Consider the following 15,519-nt stretch of genomic DNA (forward strand, 5'->3'; position numbering starts at 1 on the left):
TATTTATCCATTTAAAAGAGTGGATCAATCCTATTTTATTTCCTATATTTTTGGGAGCTTGCTTTTCTGCTTTAGTCATAGGACGCATAGAGCAAGCTTTTCTAATCCAATTGTTGGATGACAGTGTGGCATCTTCCTTTAGGTTCTTTTCTTGGGTCATGATCACAGCTAGTGCTAAACCACTCCACGCTGCCGGATCACACACCAGGATTTGGTTATCCACATAAACATGATGCTGTTGTGAGTTCACTTTTCTATTTAGAGAAGCGTGTCAGCTAGAAATACTTCCACCTTATTTCTCAGACGCATGCGTGCTGAGTGAGTGGCCAAAATAGCCCCTTGAGTAAGTGGCAGCTTTAAAAACCATCCAACTGCTGACTTCAAACTAGAAGGTCAGCAAAGGAAAGTGGAAGTTAGATTCTGAACGATCGAGGTGCCCACAGGAATTTAATAGTCGTCGGATTTTGGAGACTTGAACTAGACTGGGGGTTCTCCTTGCATTTCTTGCCTGTTGCCTATCTTTGTCGTCTCTCTGCAAGCTTCAAGATGAACGTGCAGGCTTGCTCTAGGTGTGGGTATGGGGTTTATCCTGCTGAGAAGATCAGCTGTATAGATCAGGTCAGTAGATGTTTCTTGGCTTTTGTGAATAATAGAAAACACGGGAAATTGACCTTCTCACATATGGACTTAGGTAATATGGAAATGTAATTTTCAGTTTAATTTTTTTGAACCCCAAGAAAAAGTTGTATTTTCCCTCCTTTAATTTATACTACCCATTTCTATTTCTTCTATGTTGTCTTAAAAAGAAGTTAGCCATTTATTTAACTGTGAGTGTTGTTATAGTTGTGCGTGTGGTTTTTAATTTTTTTACAAATCACCATTTTATTCTTGAAGCTCATTTCTTTTTAACCCTAAAATATATAAGAATTTCGAGTCTGGGGGAAAACAGGTAATTGCTAAATCTTCTCTATACAATTTCCAGATATGGCATAAAGCCTGTTTTCACTGTGAAGTTTGCAAGATGATGCTGTCTGTTAATAACTTTGTGAGTCACCAGAAAAAGCCGTACTGTCATGCGTAAGTATTTGATGCCCACACTGCTACCTCTTGAGTTTTATTTGTTTTTCAACAAGTAGCCAACTAAACGTCCAAATCATATACTCCGGGGTTAAATCCAAGAAATGTCTTCTTTTATATCCTGTCATTGAAGAAACCTAAGGTGAGATTTCATGCAATAGACACAAAATTCCAAATTTCTTCCAAGTAAAAGATCAAATATATCCACTATAACCTATGTCAAATTATTAAATATTGTGCAGAACAATGTAATGGCCATGAATATGCATATAGAGCTTTGAAGTATTTTCTTTTAAATAATTTCAGAATCCTTTTATAAGGATTCTGAAGTGATCATTTCCAGTTAAATTTAGGCTTTCAGTTACATATGTTGATTTTATTTGGTTTACTTTTTTTTTTTTCTGTAAGATGCATTGCCTGGAAAATTGTGATTTTAATTTTTAAGTTTTCTATTTATTGATTTTTAAAAATAACTGTTATTTAAAAATAATTTTAAGAATAGTTCCTCGATCATTTGAATAAAGTACATTTCTAATTTTGATTTATATCTATTTATTGTAGCCATAATCCCAAGAACAACACTTTCACCAGTGTCTATCACACTCCATTAAATCTAGAAGTGAGGACATCTCCAGAGGCCATCAGTAGGGTAAGTTATTTAATTTTCAATGGGAGGGAGAGTATGAAGAGTGGTTGGTTAATGGCAGAAACATACAATTAAATAGAAAGAATATATTCTAGCCAGGCATGGTGGCTCACACCTAAAATCCTGACATTTGGGGAGGCCAAAGTGGGCAGCTGGTTTGAGCTTAGGGGTTAGAGACCAGCCTGGGCAACATAGTAAGACCCTGTCTTTATTTCTTAATAAATAAATAAATAAAAGAAGTACTATGTTCTAATGTCCTATAGCAGAGTAGGGTAACCACAATTACCAACAACGTATCATATATTTCAAAATAACTAGAATAGAAATGATAAATACTCGAGGTGATAAACACCCTAAATACCCTGTCTTGATCATTTCACATTCTAATATGTAGCAAAATATTACATGTATTCCATAAATATGTGCAAATATTATATGTTAATTAAAAATGCTTAGACACATGTTAAGCATTTGACTGTCTCTGTCTGCATGGGAACCTGCCCATTTCTTCCACATCACATGTAAAGTGCATTTAAGTAACAAATGTGACTGTTCTCTCACAAAATTAGAGGCCAATATACAGAATAATCTAGGTTGAATAATTTAGGTCTTTGATTTCAGTATAATCTTTGTGTCTTGATCAGCTCAAGACTGTCTCACAATATGATGACAGTTTATAGAGTAGGCTTTTCATGCACTAGGTACTTAATACATAAAACAATGCTTACATAGTTGGAACATATTACAAGGATCTTTACTTTGCCTTGTAATAGTCTGGTACATAAAATTAAAACCTTTAGTTTCACACTTTTAAATCTCTCTGAATTCAGCAAGTACTTGTGATTATCGATAGCCTCTTTTCCCCTTGGGGTAGGGATAGGTCAAAGATGTTTTGCTTTGGAAAGGAGGTTTAGTTTAGGAAATGCGGGGTTGAGATGGGGAGGTAAACGTGGAGGCCACATTGGCAAATCCAACCTCTTGTAGATCTAATAGTAGAGTTTGGTCAAATAACCAGCTATTGATGGAACTCTTGCACCTATTAAAATGATGAATCATTGAGCTTCTATAACCCGTGCCCGCGAGAAGTTGTTCTGTGGGATGAAGTTTTAGTGGCTTTCTAAAATTAGAAAATTACCCATGAGGTGGAAAGCGCTCTAGTAATCTCTCTTTACCCAAGATTCCCTTCCTAATGTTGCTCCACCTCATACTGACTCTCTTCCTGCCCAGCTGTCCTCCTCCCCAAGAAATTGTGTATGAGATAGAGGTAGTGGTCTTGCTGTGTGGCTCTCTACACATGCTGCTAAAATACCTTATTTTCACTAAGTGCTTTGAACTAACTGTGAGTTTATGATTTCTTTTATTTAACAAGCTTATATAGCATTTATTGTAGAAGCACTTAATTCATTTAACATACATTGCAACCCAATGAAGTTGATACCACTATTATTCCATTTTACGGTGAGGAAACTGAGGCTCAAATTGTTGCTCAGACATCATTGCTTCCTAGCGATTCACAAGTCTTAAGAATTCACAAGCAATCCTAGATTACTGAGAAGGCTAATTCTTTTAGGACTTTGTTTTCATCTCTTGGTGTCTGAGGGCGGCTACATGAAATGACAATAAATATTGAATCTAGCTCTTACTCAAACAGAGTGCTAAACACTCTCCTAAGTTCTTTATATTATCTCATGTGTTCTTCACAAGAAACTTCTGTAATCTTATCACGTTATAGTTGAGGAAACTGAAGCTCGGAGAGGTTAAATAACCTGCCTAGTTTCACCCAGCTGATTGGGCACAAATCCAGATCTGTTTGACTTTAGGATATATATTAGTGGCTCACTTTCACATATACCCAGAGGGTGGCAAACCCTCCAGAAGACAAAGAGCACTTGTTTATGTTTTCAAATATCCAGATGTTTCTGCAGTTGTGTAGCAAGGATTTGACAGATAAAACATGAGGAGATGTACTTTACATCAGAATGCTGTTTGCATTATTACACTGTCTACAAAAAATCCATAATGTCTGTATTTTTCTTCTCTAACTGAGCCACAGCAGGCATGTCTCCACCTTACAGTCATGCAACAGGTCACACACTATTTTCCGTTTTTTGAGGTGGGAGTGGACTCACTTTATTTTAACTGTGTATGACAGGCCCAACCTGGAGCAAGGCTAGGATTGTTACTGGTTCTATATCCAGCCACAGACAGTGACGTGAGCTCCCCAGGAGGCCTATGTGTGTGTGTTTGTTTGCATCTATGTGACAATGTATATATGCGCATATATATGTATGTGTGCATCTGGGGCATGTATATATGTGTGTATGTAGGTGTGAATGTGTGTGCACATGCATATATATGTGTGTATGTGATGGGTGTGCTTTTATATGTGTATGCACATGTTCATGTGTATTGTGTGCATGTATTTGGTGTGTATGTATATATGCATATGTATATGTATATTATGCATGTGGGACATGTATATGTGTTTATGGTATGTATATATGTGTATGTGTATATAGTGAGTGTATATATGTGTATGGAGTCTGTGTACATGTGTATGTATGTATATATGTGTATATGGGGTGTGTGTGTGTGTGTGTGTGTACCAAACAGTTGTCTACTGAGATCACTTTCTCCTTCTTGCTCACCAGGGACAAAGTAAAATGGACAACCATGTCCCTCACAGGGCCCAGCTCTTACAACCGCCCTAGGGTGTGTTATGAATTATATATTCACCTCCTTGTGATCTCTGAGAGACTTTGACAATTGAATAAAAACCAAATTCATTGTGCAAGTGCTAAAATTTAAAAAGGCAAGAGATTTTTCAGTGACGGTGATGAAGGAGGAAAGTAAAGATTTTAAGCTGGCACTCCAAGCAGATTTGCAGTTTTTTGTTGCCTAAATGTCATGCTTTAAAAAATAAAGAAATATTTGCAAAGACAGAGTTTTTTTTTGGGTAGATGTGAATGGAATTTTTAGACAAATAAAACATCTAGGCTTTTTTTTCTATTCAGAGAATGAAATTTAGCCCTTCATGCTTCCTTATGCCACTGGTAAGATTTATAGCTTTTATTCCTCTTTCTATTTCCTTGGCGTAATCGTGAATCTCACGAAAGGTCCCTAGAGGAGGCAAACCCTCCCCAGTTGTAGATTTGAACTGGGAGAGAAGGACAGCAAATATAACTTTCTAGAAGTGGAACAGAATATCTATTTTGTCGTATGTTTCTGATTGCTAAAGTACATTGTTCTCAAGGAGCACTGTTCCCCACAACTCCTACTCAGGGAACATTTGTTAATGTCTGGGAACATATTGATTGTCACAACTGGTGTAGGTGGGTATTATTGCATCTGGTGGGTGGAGACCAGAGATGCTGTTAAATATCTTGCCATGTTCAAGGCAGTCCTCCACAACAAATAGTTAACTGGCCCAAAATATTGGTAGTGTTATTTGTAGGTAAAAAAAACAAAATCACTTTAAGTTTATGTAACATTCATTTAATTGTTTCTTAAAAATACAAGGAAAAAGCATGTAAAGATCTCTCAATTCATGTATTTTAAAATGTTCTCATTAGGTGGTATGAAGCAGTAGCAGCCCTGGAAAGTCACTGTCAGAATGTGGCCTTGATAGGAATTCTTTGGGTTTAAACTTTTCTCTGAGCTTGTTTCCTCATGATGTTTTAAATTAAGGATTTAAACTTCAGCTTGCAAAAATTACAGATTTCTTTTTTTTTTGTCTTTTGAGACAGGGTCTCACTCTGTTGCCCAGGCTGGAGTGCAGTGGTGCAATTTTGGCCCACTGCAACCTCTGCCTTTCTGGTTCAAGAGATTCTTATGTCTCAGCCTCCTGAGTAGTTGGGACTACAGGAGTGCACCACCATGCCAAGATAATTTTTATATTTTTAGTAGAGACGAGGTTTTGCTGTGTTGGCCAGGCTGGTCTTGAACTCCGGGCCTCAGGCGATCCGCCTGCCTTGGCCTCTCAAAGTGCTGGGATTATAGGCATGAGGTACTGTGCCCAGTCACAATTACAGATTTCTGGGCCCCGCTTCTGATCTCATAAATTTTGATATCTTAGTTTGGACCTAAGACCTTCTGATTTTTTTTCTTCTATAGTTAGTCCTTTTTATATTTAAGAAATCTTTGTCTATCTTGAGTTTATGAAGATGTTGCTGAGAGGTCAGTTTCCCCCCCAATTAATCTATACATTCAAGGCAGTCCCATTCAAAATCCTGGTGCTTTTTGTGGAAATGGACAGACTGATTCTGAAACAGATATGAAAATACAAAGCTTCTAAAATAGCCAAGAAATTTTGAAGAACAAAATTGAAGGACTCGCCAGATTTCAAGACTTACTATATAAAAGCAGTAGTAATTAACTCAGCATAAAATTGGCATAAGAAGAGAGAAATAGACCAGTGGAGTCCAATAAAAGGTCCAGAAATAAAGCTGCACGTATATGGTCGCTTGAATTACGAGAAAGGCATCACTGCAATTCGACATAGCAAGAATGATCTTTCAATAAAGAGTACTGTAGTGATTGGGTATTTAAATAGAAAAAATGAACCTTGACCCTTATCTACACATAAAAAATTAACTCAAGGTATATTATATATCAGGATGTTAAAGGTAAATTTATAAGGCACAGGAAGAATATCTCCATAAAATTGGGGAGCCAGCATTTTTTTTTTTTTGAAAGAAAGAAAGAAAGAAAAAAAATGAAGAAGAGGAAGAAAAAGGAAGAGAAAGAGAGAGAGAGAATGGGAGTATTGCTTTCTTGCCCAGGCTAGAATGCAGTTTAGTAATGGGTATTGAAAACCTGTTTTATACCAATAATTATACTTGATGTAGACAGGAAGGAATAAGGGAAGAAAATAACAAACAAGCAGCCAACCAATATTTCATTTAAAACCTATGAAATGCTATGCGATTACTGGGGAGTGATTTACTTCCAATTATGTAGTCACTTTTAGAATAGGTGTGAGGTGGTAATGTATGTTTTGTGTATTTGAAGTGGAGAGTTCTATAAATGTTTATTAAGTTTACTTGTTCCAGGTCTGAGTTCAAGTCCTGAATGTCCTTGTTAATTTTCTGTCTCGTTGATCTATAAAATCGTTAGCTCTTCTTGTTACATTGATCCTTTTGCCATTATATAATGTCCTTCTTTGCCTCTTTTGCTCTTTGTTGCTTTAAAGTCTACTTTATCAGAGGCGAGAATTGCATCTCCTGCTTTTTGTTTATTTTTTTATTTTTACTCTCTGGTTGGTTGATAAATCTTCCTCCTTCTCTTTGTTTTGAGTCTTTGTGTATCCTTGCATGTGAGATGGGTCTGGATGCAGCATACCGATGGGTTTTGGCTTTTTATCCAATTAGAATATATATAAGTTTAATACTGGCATTTGATGCTAGCTGGCTGTTTTGCCCATTAGTTAGTGTAAATTTTTCATTGTGTGAATGCTCTTTTCTTTTTGATATATTTTTGGAAAGGCTGATACTGGTTGTTCCTTTATATGTATAGTGCTTCTTTCAGAAGCTCTTGTAAAGCAGGCCTGGTGGTGGTGAAGTCTCTAAGTACTTGTTTGTTCGCAAAAGATTTAATTTTTCCTTCAATTATAAAGCTTAGTTTGGCTGGATATGAAATTCTGGGTTGAAAGTTCTTTTCTTTAAGGATATTAAATATTGGTCCCCATTCTTTTCTGGCTTGTAGGGTTTCTGCTGAGAGATCTGCTATAAGTCTGATAGGTTTCCCTTTATGGGTAACCTGACCTTTCTCTCTGGCTGCCCTTAGTATTTTCTCCTTCATTTCAACCCTAATAAATCTGGCAATTATGTGCCTTGGGGTTGGTCTTCTTGAAGAATATCTTTGTGGTGTTCTCTGTATTACCTGGAGTTGAATATTACCCTGCCTTGCCAGGTTGGGAAAGTTTTCCTGAATGATATCCTGAAGAGTATTTTCCAACTTGGATTCATTCTCTTCGTCACATTCAGGTACACCTATCAAACGTAAATTAGGTCTTTTCACATAGTCCCATAGTCCCATATTTCCTGGAGACTTTGCTCATTCCTTTTCATCCTTTTTTCTCCAATCTTGTCTTCTCGTTTCATTTCACTGAGCTGGTTCTCGACTTCTGATATCCTTTCTTCTACTTGATCAATTCGACTGTTTAAACTTGTGTATGCTTCGCGAAGTTCTCGTGTTGTGTTTTTCAGCTCCATCAATTCACTTATATTCCTCTCTAAATTGTCCATTCTCGTTAACATTTCGTCAAACCTTTTTTCAAGGTTCTTAGTTTCTTTGCATTGGGTTAGAACAAGTTCTTTTAATTCACAGAAGTTTCTTATCACCCACGTTTTGAAACCTGCTTCTGTTATTGTAACACACTCGTAGTCTATTAAGCCTTGTTCCGTTACTGATGAGGAATTGCGATCCCCTGTAGAGGGAGAGGCATTCTGATTTTGAGTATTCTCTGCCTTTTTACGCTGGTTTCTTCCCTTCATTATATATTTATCCGTCTGTCGTCTTTGTAATACCGACTTTCTAACTAGGTCTCTGAGCAGACGTCCAACTTGTTAATTCCCAGCACCGAAATCTGAGCAATCCACTGTGCTGGCCAAAACAGTGGTGTTAAGATTGAAGGTGCTTTTCTGCCCGGGAATCTCCGGACTCTGCACCAAAAACTGGTGCGCTAAGGCGCCAGCAAAACCGCCGCGCCGGCCACAAGAGTCACCCTGGTGACCTGTGGGGCTCCTCTGCTGGGAATCTCCTGGTCCGTGAGCAACAAATATTCGTCTGAAAGTGTGGCGTCCTCTCGTTCTCTGCGCTTTCACTGGGAACTACGAGCCTGAGCTGCTAGTGATCAGCCATCTTGGATCTCTCTCTGGGGAGCCAGCATTTTAACAAGCTCCCTGGGTGATGGTTACACAGACTAAAATTAAGAACCATTACTCTAATGCCCAATCTTTTCTGAGGTGACTCTAATTTGTATTGCGTGGTGGGTTTATAAAGGCTTTATCTCAGTCACTCTAATTGCACTGCTTCAAAGAGCTTTGCACATAGCAGGTGCTCTATATGTGCCACCTGGCTGGTGGTGCAGATGAAACCATAGGGAGACTGACAGCACAGTGTGCATTGTAGCACTGTGAAGATGCTTTGCAGTTGAGACTTAGCAAATCCCCCAATTTTAGCTAGGAACTGTCTTTTTTTCCTCTCTTTTCTGATGGAAACAGTACTGACAATGTCTTCTTTGTGCAGATCCATGACCAAGAAGATGGTGAACAGTTTAAATCAGTTTTTCATTGGGACATGAAATCCAAGGATAAGGAAGGTGCACCTAACAGGCAGCCACTGGTGAATGAGGTGAGAGGAAAGTGATAAGTGGGTTTGGAAAAAGAAAGAAGAATGACACACTTTGTCAATGGAGTGTATTATTACTTCTAGACAAAATCAAGTAGGTTTCCTTTCCTCCAGTTTGTAATTCCAGCTGTCTATGGAAGACCTTGATTAGCATGTCCTAACATCACCTGAATTCTATCTGCCTAGTCTAGGTTCATTGTCTTCCTGCTTCCACCCACTGTATTTCTATCACCTGGATTTGAAACCAAGGCTACTCTTTCTTTCTCTGACACTTCACTCAGCTCCACCCCTTCCTCTCCACACTCCCAGTTCTGACCCACATCATGTGCTGCCTGGACCTTTACAAGGCCTCCCAAGGTGGCTGCTGGGCTGGCCTCTCTCCAGCCTGTTGTGCTCACATTGGTTAGGAGGCTCTCAGCTTCCTGGTGTCCCTGACTTACTCTTCCCACCTCCCCTCTCTGTTGACAGACTCATCATTTCAGAATTCCTTAGCCATTTATTTTATTTACACACATAATACACACATAGGAATTTGCATTTTTCTTATTGCAAAAAAAAAAAAAAAGTCCAAACTGTACAAAGCCAACCTTTTATCCACCACCTCCAATTCCAGTTTTCTCTGTAGTAGTACCTGCTCTCATCAATCTTGTGGGTGGCATCCTTCCAGACTTTTCTCCATTGATTTGCAAACAAATCTACATATATTAAACTTTCTAGAATTTACATTTGGACATGCTTACTACTGCTTATTGAAGGATCTTGAATGAATTATTTAACTATTCTTTACTTCACCTTTCTCATCTGTAAGGTGAATTTCAAACATTTCCTAACATAATGATAGTGTGATGATCAAAAGATCTTATAACAATGGTAGTCACAATAAATATCAGCCAGTATTATTTTTATTGAAAATGATTTATGTATATATGGTATATGAACCCAAAAGTTTCTAAGACAGGTCTCAATCAATTTAGAAACTTTGTTTTGCCAATGTTAAGGCACTCCCATGTCACAGCCTCAGGAGGTCCTAACAACCTGTGCCAGAGGTGGTCTGAGTACAGCTTGCTTTTATACATGTTAGGGAGACATGGGACATAAATCAATACATGTGAGGTGTACATTGGTTCTATCTGGAAAGGCAAAACAACTCGATGTGTAGGCTTTCAAGTTATAGGTAGATTTAGTTTTCTGATTGGCAGTTTGTTGAAAGAGTTAAGTTATTAACTAAAGATCTGAAAAAAAGAAAGAAATGTCTGGGTTACGATAAGGGGTTGTGGAGACCAAAGTTGTATTATGCAGATGAAGCCTTTAGGTAGCAGGTTTCAGAGAAAATAGGTTGTAAATACTTCTTATCAGACTTAAAGTCTGTGTTTGTGCTAATACTGGTCGGTAGGCTTTTCCTGAATTCCAAAAGAGAGGCGGGTATAACGAGACATGTTTGACCTCCCCCTTTCCATCATGGCCTGAACCAGTTTTGCAGGTTAACTCGGAATGTCTTTGGTCAAGAAGAGGGGTCTGTTCAAATGATTAGGGGGCTTAGAATTTTAATTTTGGTTTATGGTATATTTCTATTAAAATGTATACTTTTTTCATAAAACAATATGCATTGTTGTGCAGTGTGTATTTTTTACTCAACAAATATCTTGGAAATATTTTGACATCAGCATCCTGTTAAGCTATTGTGAATGGGTGTACCACAGGTGCACCATTAAGAATGGATGTACAAGGCTAGGCACCGTGGCTCATGCCTGTAATCCCAGCACTTTGGTAGGCCAAGGTGGGTGGATTACCTGAGGTCAGGAGTATGAGACCAGCCTGGTCAACATGGTGAAACTCTGTCTCTATTAAAAATACAAAAATTAGCCAGGCATGGCGGTGCATGACTGGAATCCCAGTTACTTGGGAGACTGAGGCAGGAGAATTGCTTGAACTCAGGAGACAAAAGTTGCAGTAAGCTGAGATTGCACCACTGCACTCATCCTTTGGGACAGAGCAAGACTCTGTCTCAAAAAAAAAAAAAAAAAAATCAATAGGATAGTATGGATGTATCACACCATACTATCCTATTGATAGACAGAATTATTCCCAATTTTTTTTTCTAATTGCAAAGTTGCAATGAGTGCCCTTGTTCAAGACCTCTTTTGTACACAAGTGAGTGTTTTTCTAGAATAGATAATGACAAAGTTGCTAGATCAAAGGGTATGTGCCTTTTACATTTTAATGGAGGCTCAAATTGCATTCTAAACTCCCAAAACAGTGTGTGAGAATGCCTCTTTCCCCACATTCTTACCAGCACTTGGTATTGTCAGATAAGTGTTTGGACAATCCATATCTTGTTGTTTCAATTTAGATGTTCCTGATTACTAGTCAGATTGAGTGTAATTTCACATATGAATGATCTGTCTTTCCAGATCTAAGACTGGCTCTACCCAACCTGCCCAACTTGCCTCCCTGCAGCCCACCTGGCTCCCCATCTCTTTCCCTGGGGTCCCATCAAACCCAACTCCTCATGGTCCTAAGTACTGAGCCCATCACTGCCTTCATGCTTTTGTTCGTGGTAGCCCACGTTGCTGAAATTTATTCAACCAATAATTATGGAGTCTATGATTCACTGTTGTTCCAGGCTTTTGGGATGCATTCATGAACCAAACATGAAAATCCCTGCGTTCATGGAACTGACCTTCTAGAGTGGATGCCATTCTTTCTCCCTTAGCCTCTGCTAACTGACCTCAGCCGTCAAGATACAGCTCAAATTCTATCTTCCTTCCTCAGATGGGACCCATCTCTTATGGACTGCTTTTTAAAGATTCTCATCGTACTTATCACTCAGACAATACACTTAAACATGTAACTTTTTTCTAATTGCTATTTGTTTCATATCTTAGTTTTATCTCCCAAGATGGTAGATCATGAATATCTTAAAAGAGAAACTTTGCCTTCCTTTTTTTTTTTCTTTTTTGATTTTCTTTCCATTGTCAGTTGTCAAGTATATAACAGGTAGTAGGTTTTTGACATTTGTCTGAATAATGCTGATTAATCTCAGATTGCCTGTCCACAGTGACTTTCTCCCTGCCCTGCCCAATCCTGATGCAATGGTGTGCAAGAAAATGTTGTTACATTCAAAATTTTCCTGTGACATAAGTGGCTCTTGGAAAGTTTAATAATTTAGAATCTTAGGTGATTTTCTAGCCCGAAAAAAATGAATATTTCAGTTAGCTGAGACCCAGGATTTACCAATAGGAGTTTATAGTGTTAGATAATATCTTCTTTTGACAATGGATGTAAGTGTTTCTGGGAGTCTGGGGCATGAGTTTGTATCCCTTCGTGTGATTCCTTTGTAGAGAGCCTATTGGACTGGATATGGCGAAGGGAATGCTTGGTGCCCAGGAGCTCTGCCGGACCCCGAAATTGTAAGAATGGTTGAGGCCCGAAAGTCTCTTGGTGAGGTAAGCACCCTAGAAGTTACTTTAGGAATTGGTTTAGAAATTACTTAGCAATTAGTTTGAATGTTCCTTGAGTTTTACAATTGTGGTAGACAGAATGAGGCTATCATCCCCAAAGATTCCCATGTCCTAATCCCTGGAACCAGGAGGGTCAGAGTCAGAGGAAAGGTGGTGTGGTGACAGAAGCAGAGAACAAAGCCGTGTAGGGCAGCAACTAGAAATGTGGGGGCCTCTAGGAGCTGGAGAGGCAGAGAAACAGATTCTGCCTAGAACCTCCAGAAGGAACCATCCCTGATGGCCCATTTTAAAGTACTGACCTCCAGAATCATAAGAAACCTTAGCAGCCTTTCACGTAGGGAAGACAGTTTTAGCCTGGACTGTGGAAATCCTCAACCATTTGCACAGATTACACTCGAGGTAACTAGGTCCCTCCTGGTTACTTCTAGGTACACTTACCCTTTGAAGAATCTATTTGGAAAACATTGTTAGTTCTCATGACTTTTCCTTTAGAAAATGGAAAGAAAACACTAGAAACACAAATGCTAAGGTGATATGTCTCATTAGGAAAACTAATCATCAGAGATATTAAAAAAGAAGGAAAGAATAAGAGACATTTTACTCCCAATACTGTAGGACTATTGCTAGTGGACGAGTTATGGGAAAGTCACTGACATATTAATGGCTGTGTTACCATATAAGCCTTAGAGTCAAAGGACAGCCCTTGAGTTGTGCCAGGCTCCCCATATTTTGATATAAACATTGAAGAGGAACCTCATTGACATGGGAAATATGAGTTCTTCAGTGCTGATGGTTTTATTCAAATTGCCAAATATAAACCATTTTAAAATGTATTACAGGTGATTGAAATATTTCCCAAGTATTTTATGAATCCAGTTTCATTGGTTTTATTGCAGTTTTCTTAGTTGTCATTCAATATCATCTCAGTTCTCATTCTGACATTGGTTCTGACCAACAGGAATATACAGAAGACTATGAGCAACCCAGGGGCAAGGGGAGTTTTCCAGCCATGATCACACCTGCTTATCAAAGGGCCAAGAGAGCCAACCAGCTGGCCAGCCAAGTGAGTGTCTGGGTGCTTTTTCACCATCGATTATGCTAATTTTTGTCATTAATGAACCCCTGTGATTTAGAGAAGAAACAATAAGAGAGTGCTTTGGGGAAATAGGTACCATTAGTGTCACATTACAGAGAAAACTGTGTTCTTACCTTTTCCCTGTCATGTATTCTCTGTGCCGTGATTAGACATGTCTATAAAATACAGAGAAGACCATGTAGCTCACCCAAAGTCTGGACCACATGATTGCTTGAGTTTGCTTTAGCACTGAAGACACTAATTTTTAACTGGATGTTAGGTCCACCAGAAGAATAGCAAAGTTTGTTCATTAAAAGCTCAGATTTTGGACAGAATGCTGAAATTTGAATCTTGACTCTATCCCTTAGTGCTGTGTGACCATGGCCAAATTACCTAATTTCTCTTCCTTGGCTTCCCATTTGTAAAGCGAGGAAAACATTAGTCCTGCCAAATGTGATTGTTACGGAGATTAAACAAGTTAATACTTGTTGGAGTGTGGCAGTCCCCTGGCACACTCCCGGACTTAGCACATTCGTATAGACGCTTTTTGAGGAGGGGCCCATGAAAAAAGCCACAGAGGACTTGGCACAGGTTTGCGTTGAGTGTAGCCTAATGGTGCAGCTTTAGGAGAGCCACAGGGAGAGGTCATTGCAGAGGCTGTGAGGTGGGTGCGCCCTTGACTCTACTGTCTTCTCATCAGGTGGAGTATAAGAGAGGGCACGATGAACGCGTCTCCAGGTTCACCACAGTGGCGGATACTCCTGAGCTGCTGCGGAGCAAGGCTGGGGGACAGCTTCAAAGTGATGTAAGCAAGCTGGGAGGCCAGTTCATCACTGATGGGCATTTGGATTGATTCCTCATCTTTGCTATTGTGAATAGTGCTGCAATGAACCTACACATGCATGTATCTTTACAACAGAATGATAAAAAGGAACAAGATCATGTCCTTTGCAGGGACATGGATGGAGCTGGAGGCCATTATCCTCAGCAGACTAACACAGGAACAGAAAACCAAACATCCCATGTTCTCACTTATAAATGGGAGCTGAACAATGAGAACACGTAGACACAGGGAGGAGAACAACGCACACCAGCACCTGTAATGGGCAGCTGGGAAGAGAAAGAGCATCAGGATAAATAGCTAATGCATGCGGGGCTTAATACCTAGGTGATGGGCTGCTAGGTACAGCAAGCAGCTATGACACACGTTTACCTATGTAACCAACCTGCACGTCCTGCACGTGTATCCTGGAACTTAAAATTAAATTAAATTAAAATTTCAAAAAATAAAAAAAAAGAGACAGAGATAGAAATGAGGGAGGCCAAGATGTGGTGGTTTGCACTTAAGATCCCTCATTCTTTCCTTTCCTGGAGGTGGAGGGAGGGAGAATGTAGGAGACATTCCAGTCCTGCATGGGTACCAAGAAGAACTTCCAAAGGTCAAGGATGGTTGGGTTTGATAAGTCAGCCAGCAGAGACCTTGCAAAAACTCTTCTTTAAAGGGAAAACTTTAGATTGGATTAATACCAAATTGGATTTATCTTAGCAATCTGAAAGAAATCTCTCTTGCCACTACAAATTAGAGAATATAATTTCTGAACAATTTTTACCACTTGCCTTTACATAGCCCAAATGTTCCATAGCATAATAAGCTCAAGGACTTAGTGTTGTTCTGAATGGGACATTTAAGCACAAATCCACCTTCCACTTAATACATAGCTTCCTCTTACCTTAACCTCGATCTGGGATTATGAAGACTCTTGTATCTCCCAAACGTGGCTGACAGTTCCTTGAGAGCTAAAGACTTATTCCTCTGCCCAGGACCAAGGTCTGGCCTGCATCAGGTGCTTAGCAAGCCTGTGTTGAATTCCACTGGGTGTCTTCATGTGCCAGGTGTGTTGGGTATTGGG

The 15,519-nt window shown here is 39.1% G+C and overlaps 1 protein-coding gene across 8 annotated transcripts in view; it reads left to right on the top strand.

Moving 5' to 3' along the window:
- Positions 1-360: 360 nt before the first annotated feature.
- Positions 361-15,519, top strand: part of NRAP (nebulin related anchoring protein) — a 75,899-nt gene continuing 60,740 nt past the window's right edge. For 7 of the 8 annotated variants that reach the window (XM_012448009.3, XM_021676936.2, XM_021676939.2 and 4 more), the window contains exons 1-7: positions 361-618; positions 983-1,077; positions 1,639-1,726; positions 8,972-9,076; positions 12,415-12,519; positions 13,493-13,597; positions 14,310-14,414. In XM_012448009.3, coding sequence (XP_012303432.2) covers positions 547-618; positions 983-1,077; positions 1,639-1,726; positions 8,972-9,076; positions 12,415-12,519; positions 13,493-13,597; positions 14,310-14,414 — 675 coding nt within the window. In that variant the 5' untranslated portion in view covers positions 361-546. The remainder of the gene's footprint in view (positions 619-982; positions 1,078-1,638; positions 1,727-8,971; positions 9,077-12,414; positions 12,520-13,492; positions 13,598-14,309; positions 14,415-15,519) is intronic. The other variant, XM_021676938.2, reaches the window with a different exon arrangement.

The sequence above is a fragment of the Aotus nancymaae genome, unplaced genomic scaffold (assembly GCF_030222135.1).
Source record: "Aotus nancymaae isolate 86718 unplaced genomic scaffold, 86718_ANA_hifiasm-v0.15.2.pri h1tg000010l, whole genome shotgun sequence".
In the NCBI taxonomy this organism is placed as follows: domain Eukaryota; kingdom Metazoa; phylum Chordata; class Mammalia; order Primates; family Aotidae; genus Aotus; species Aotus nancymaae.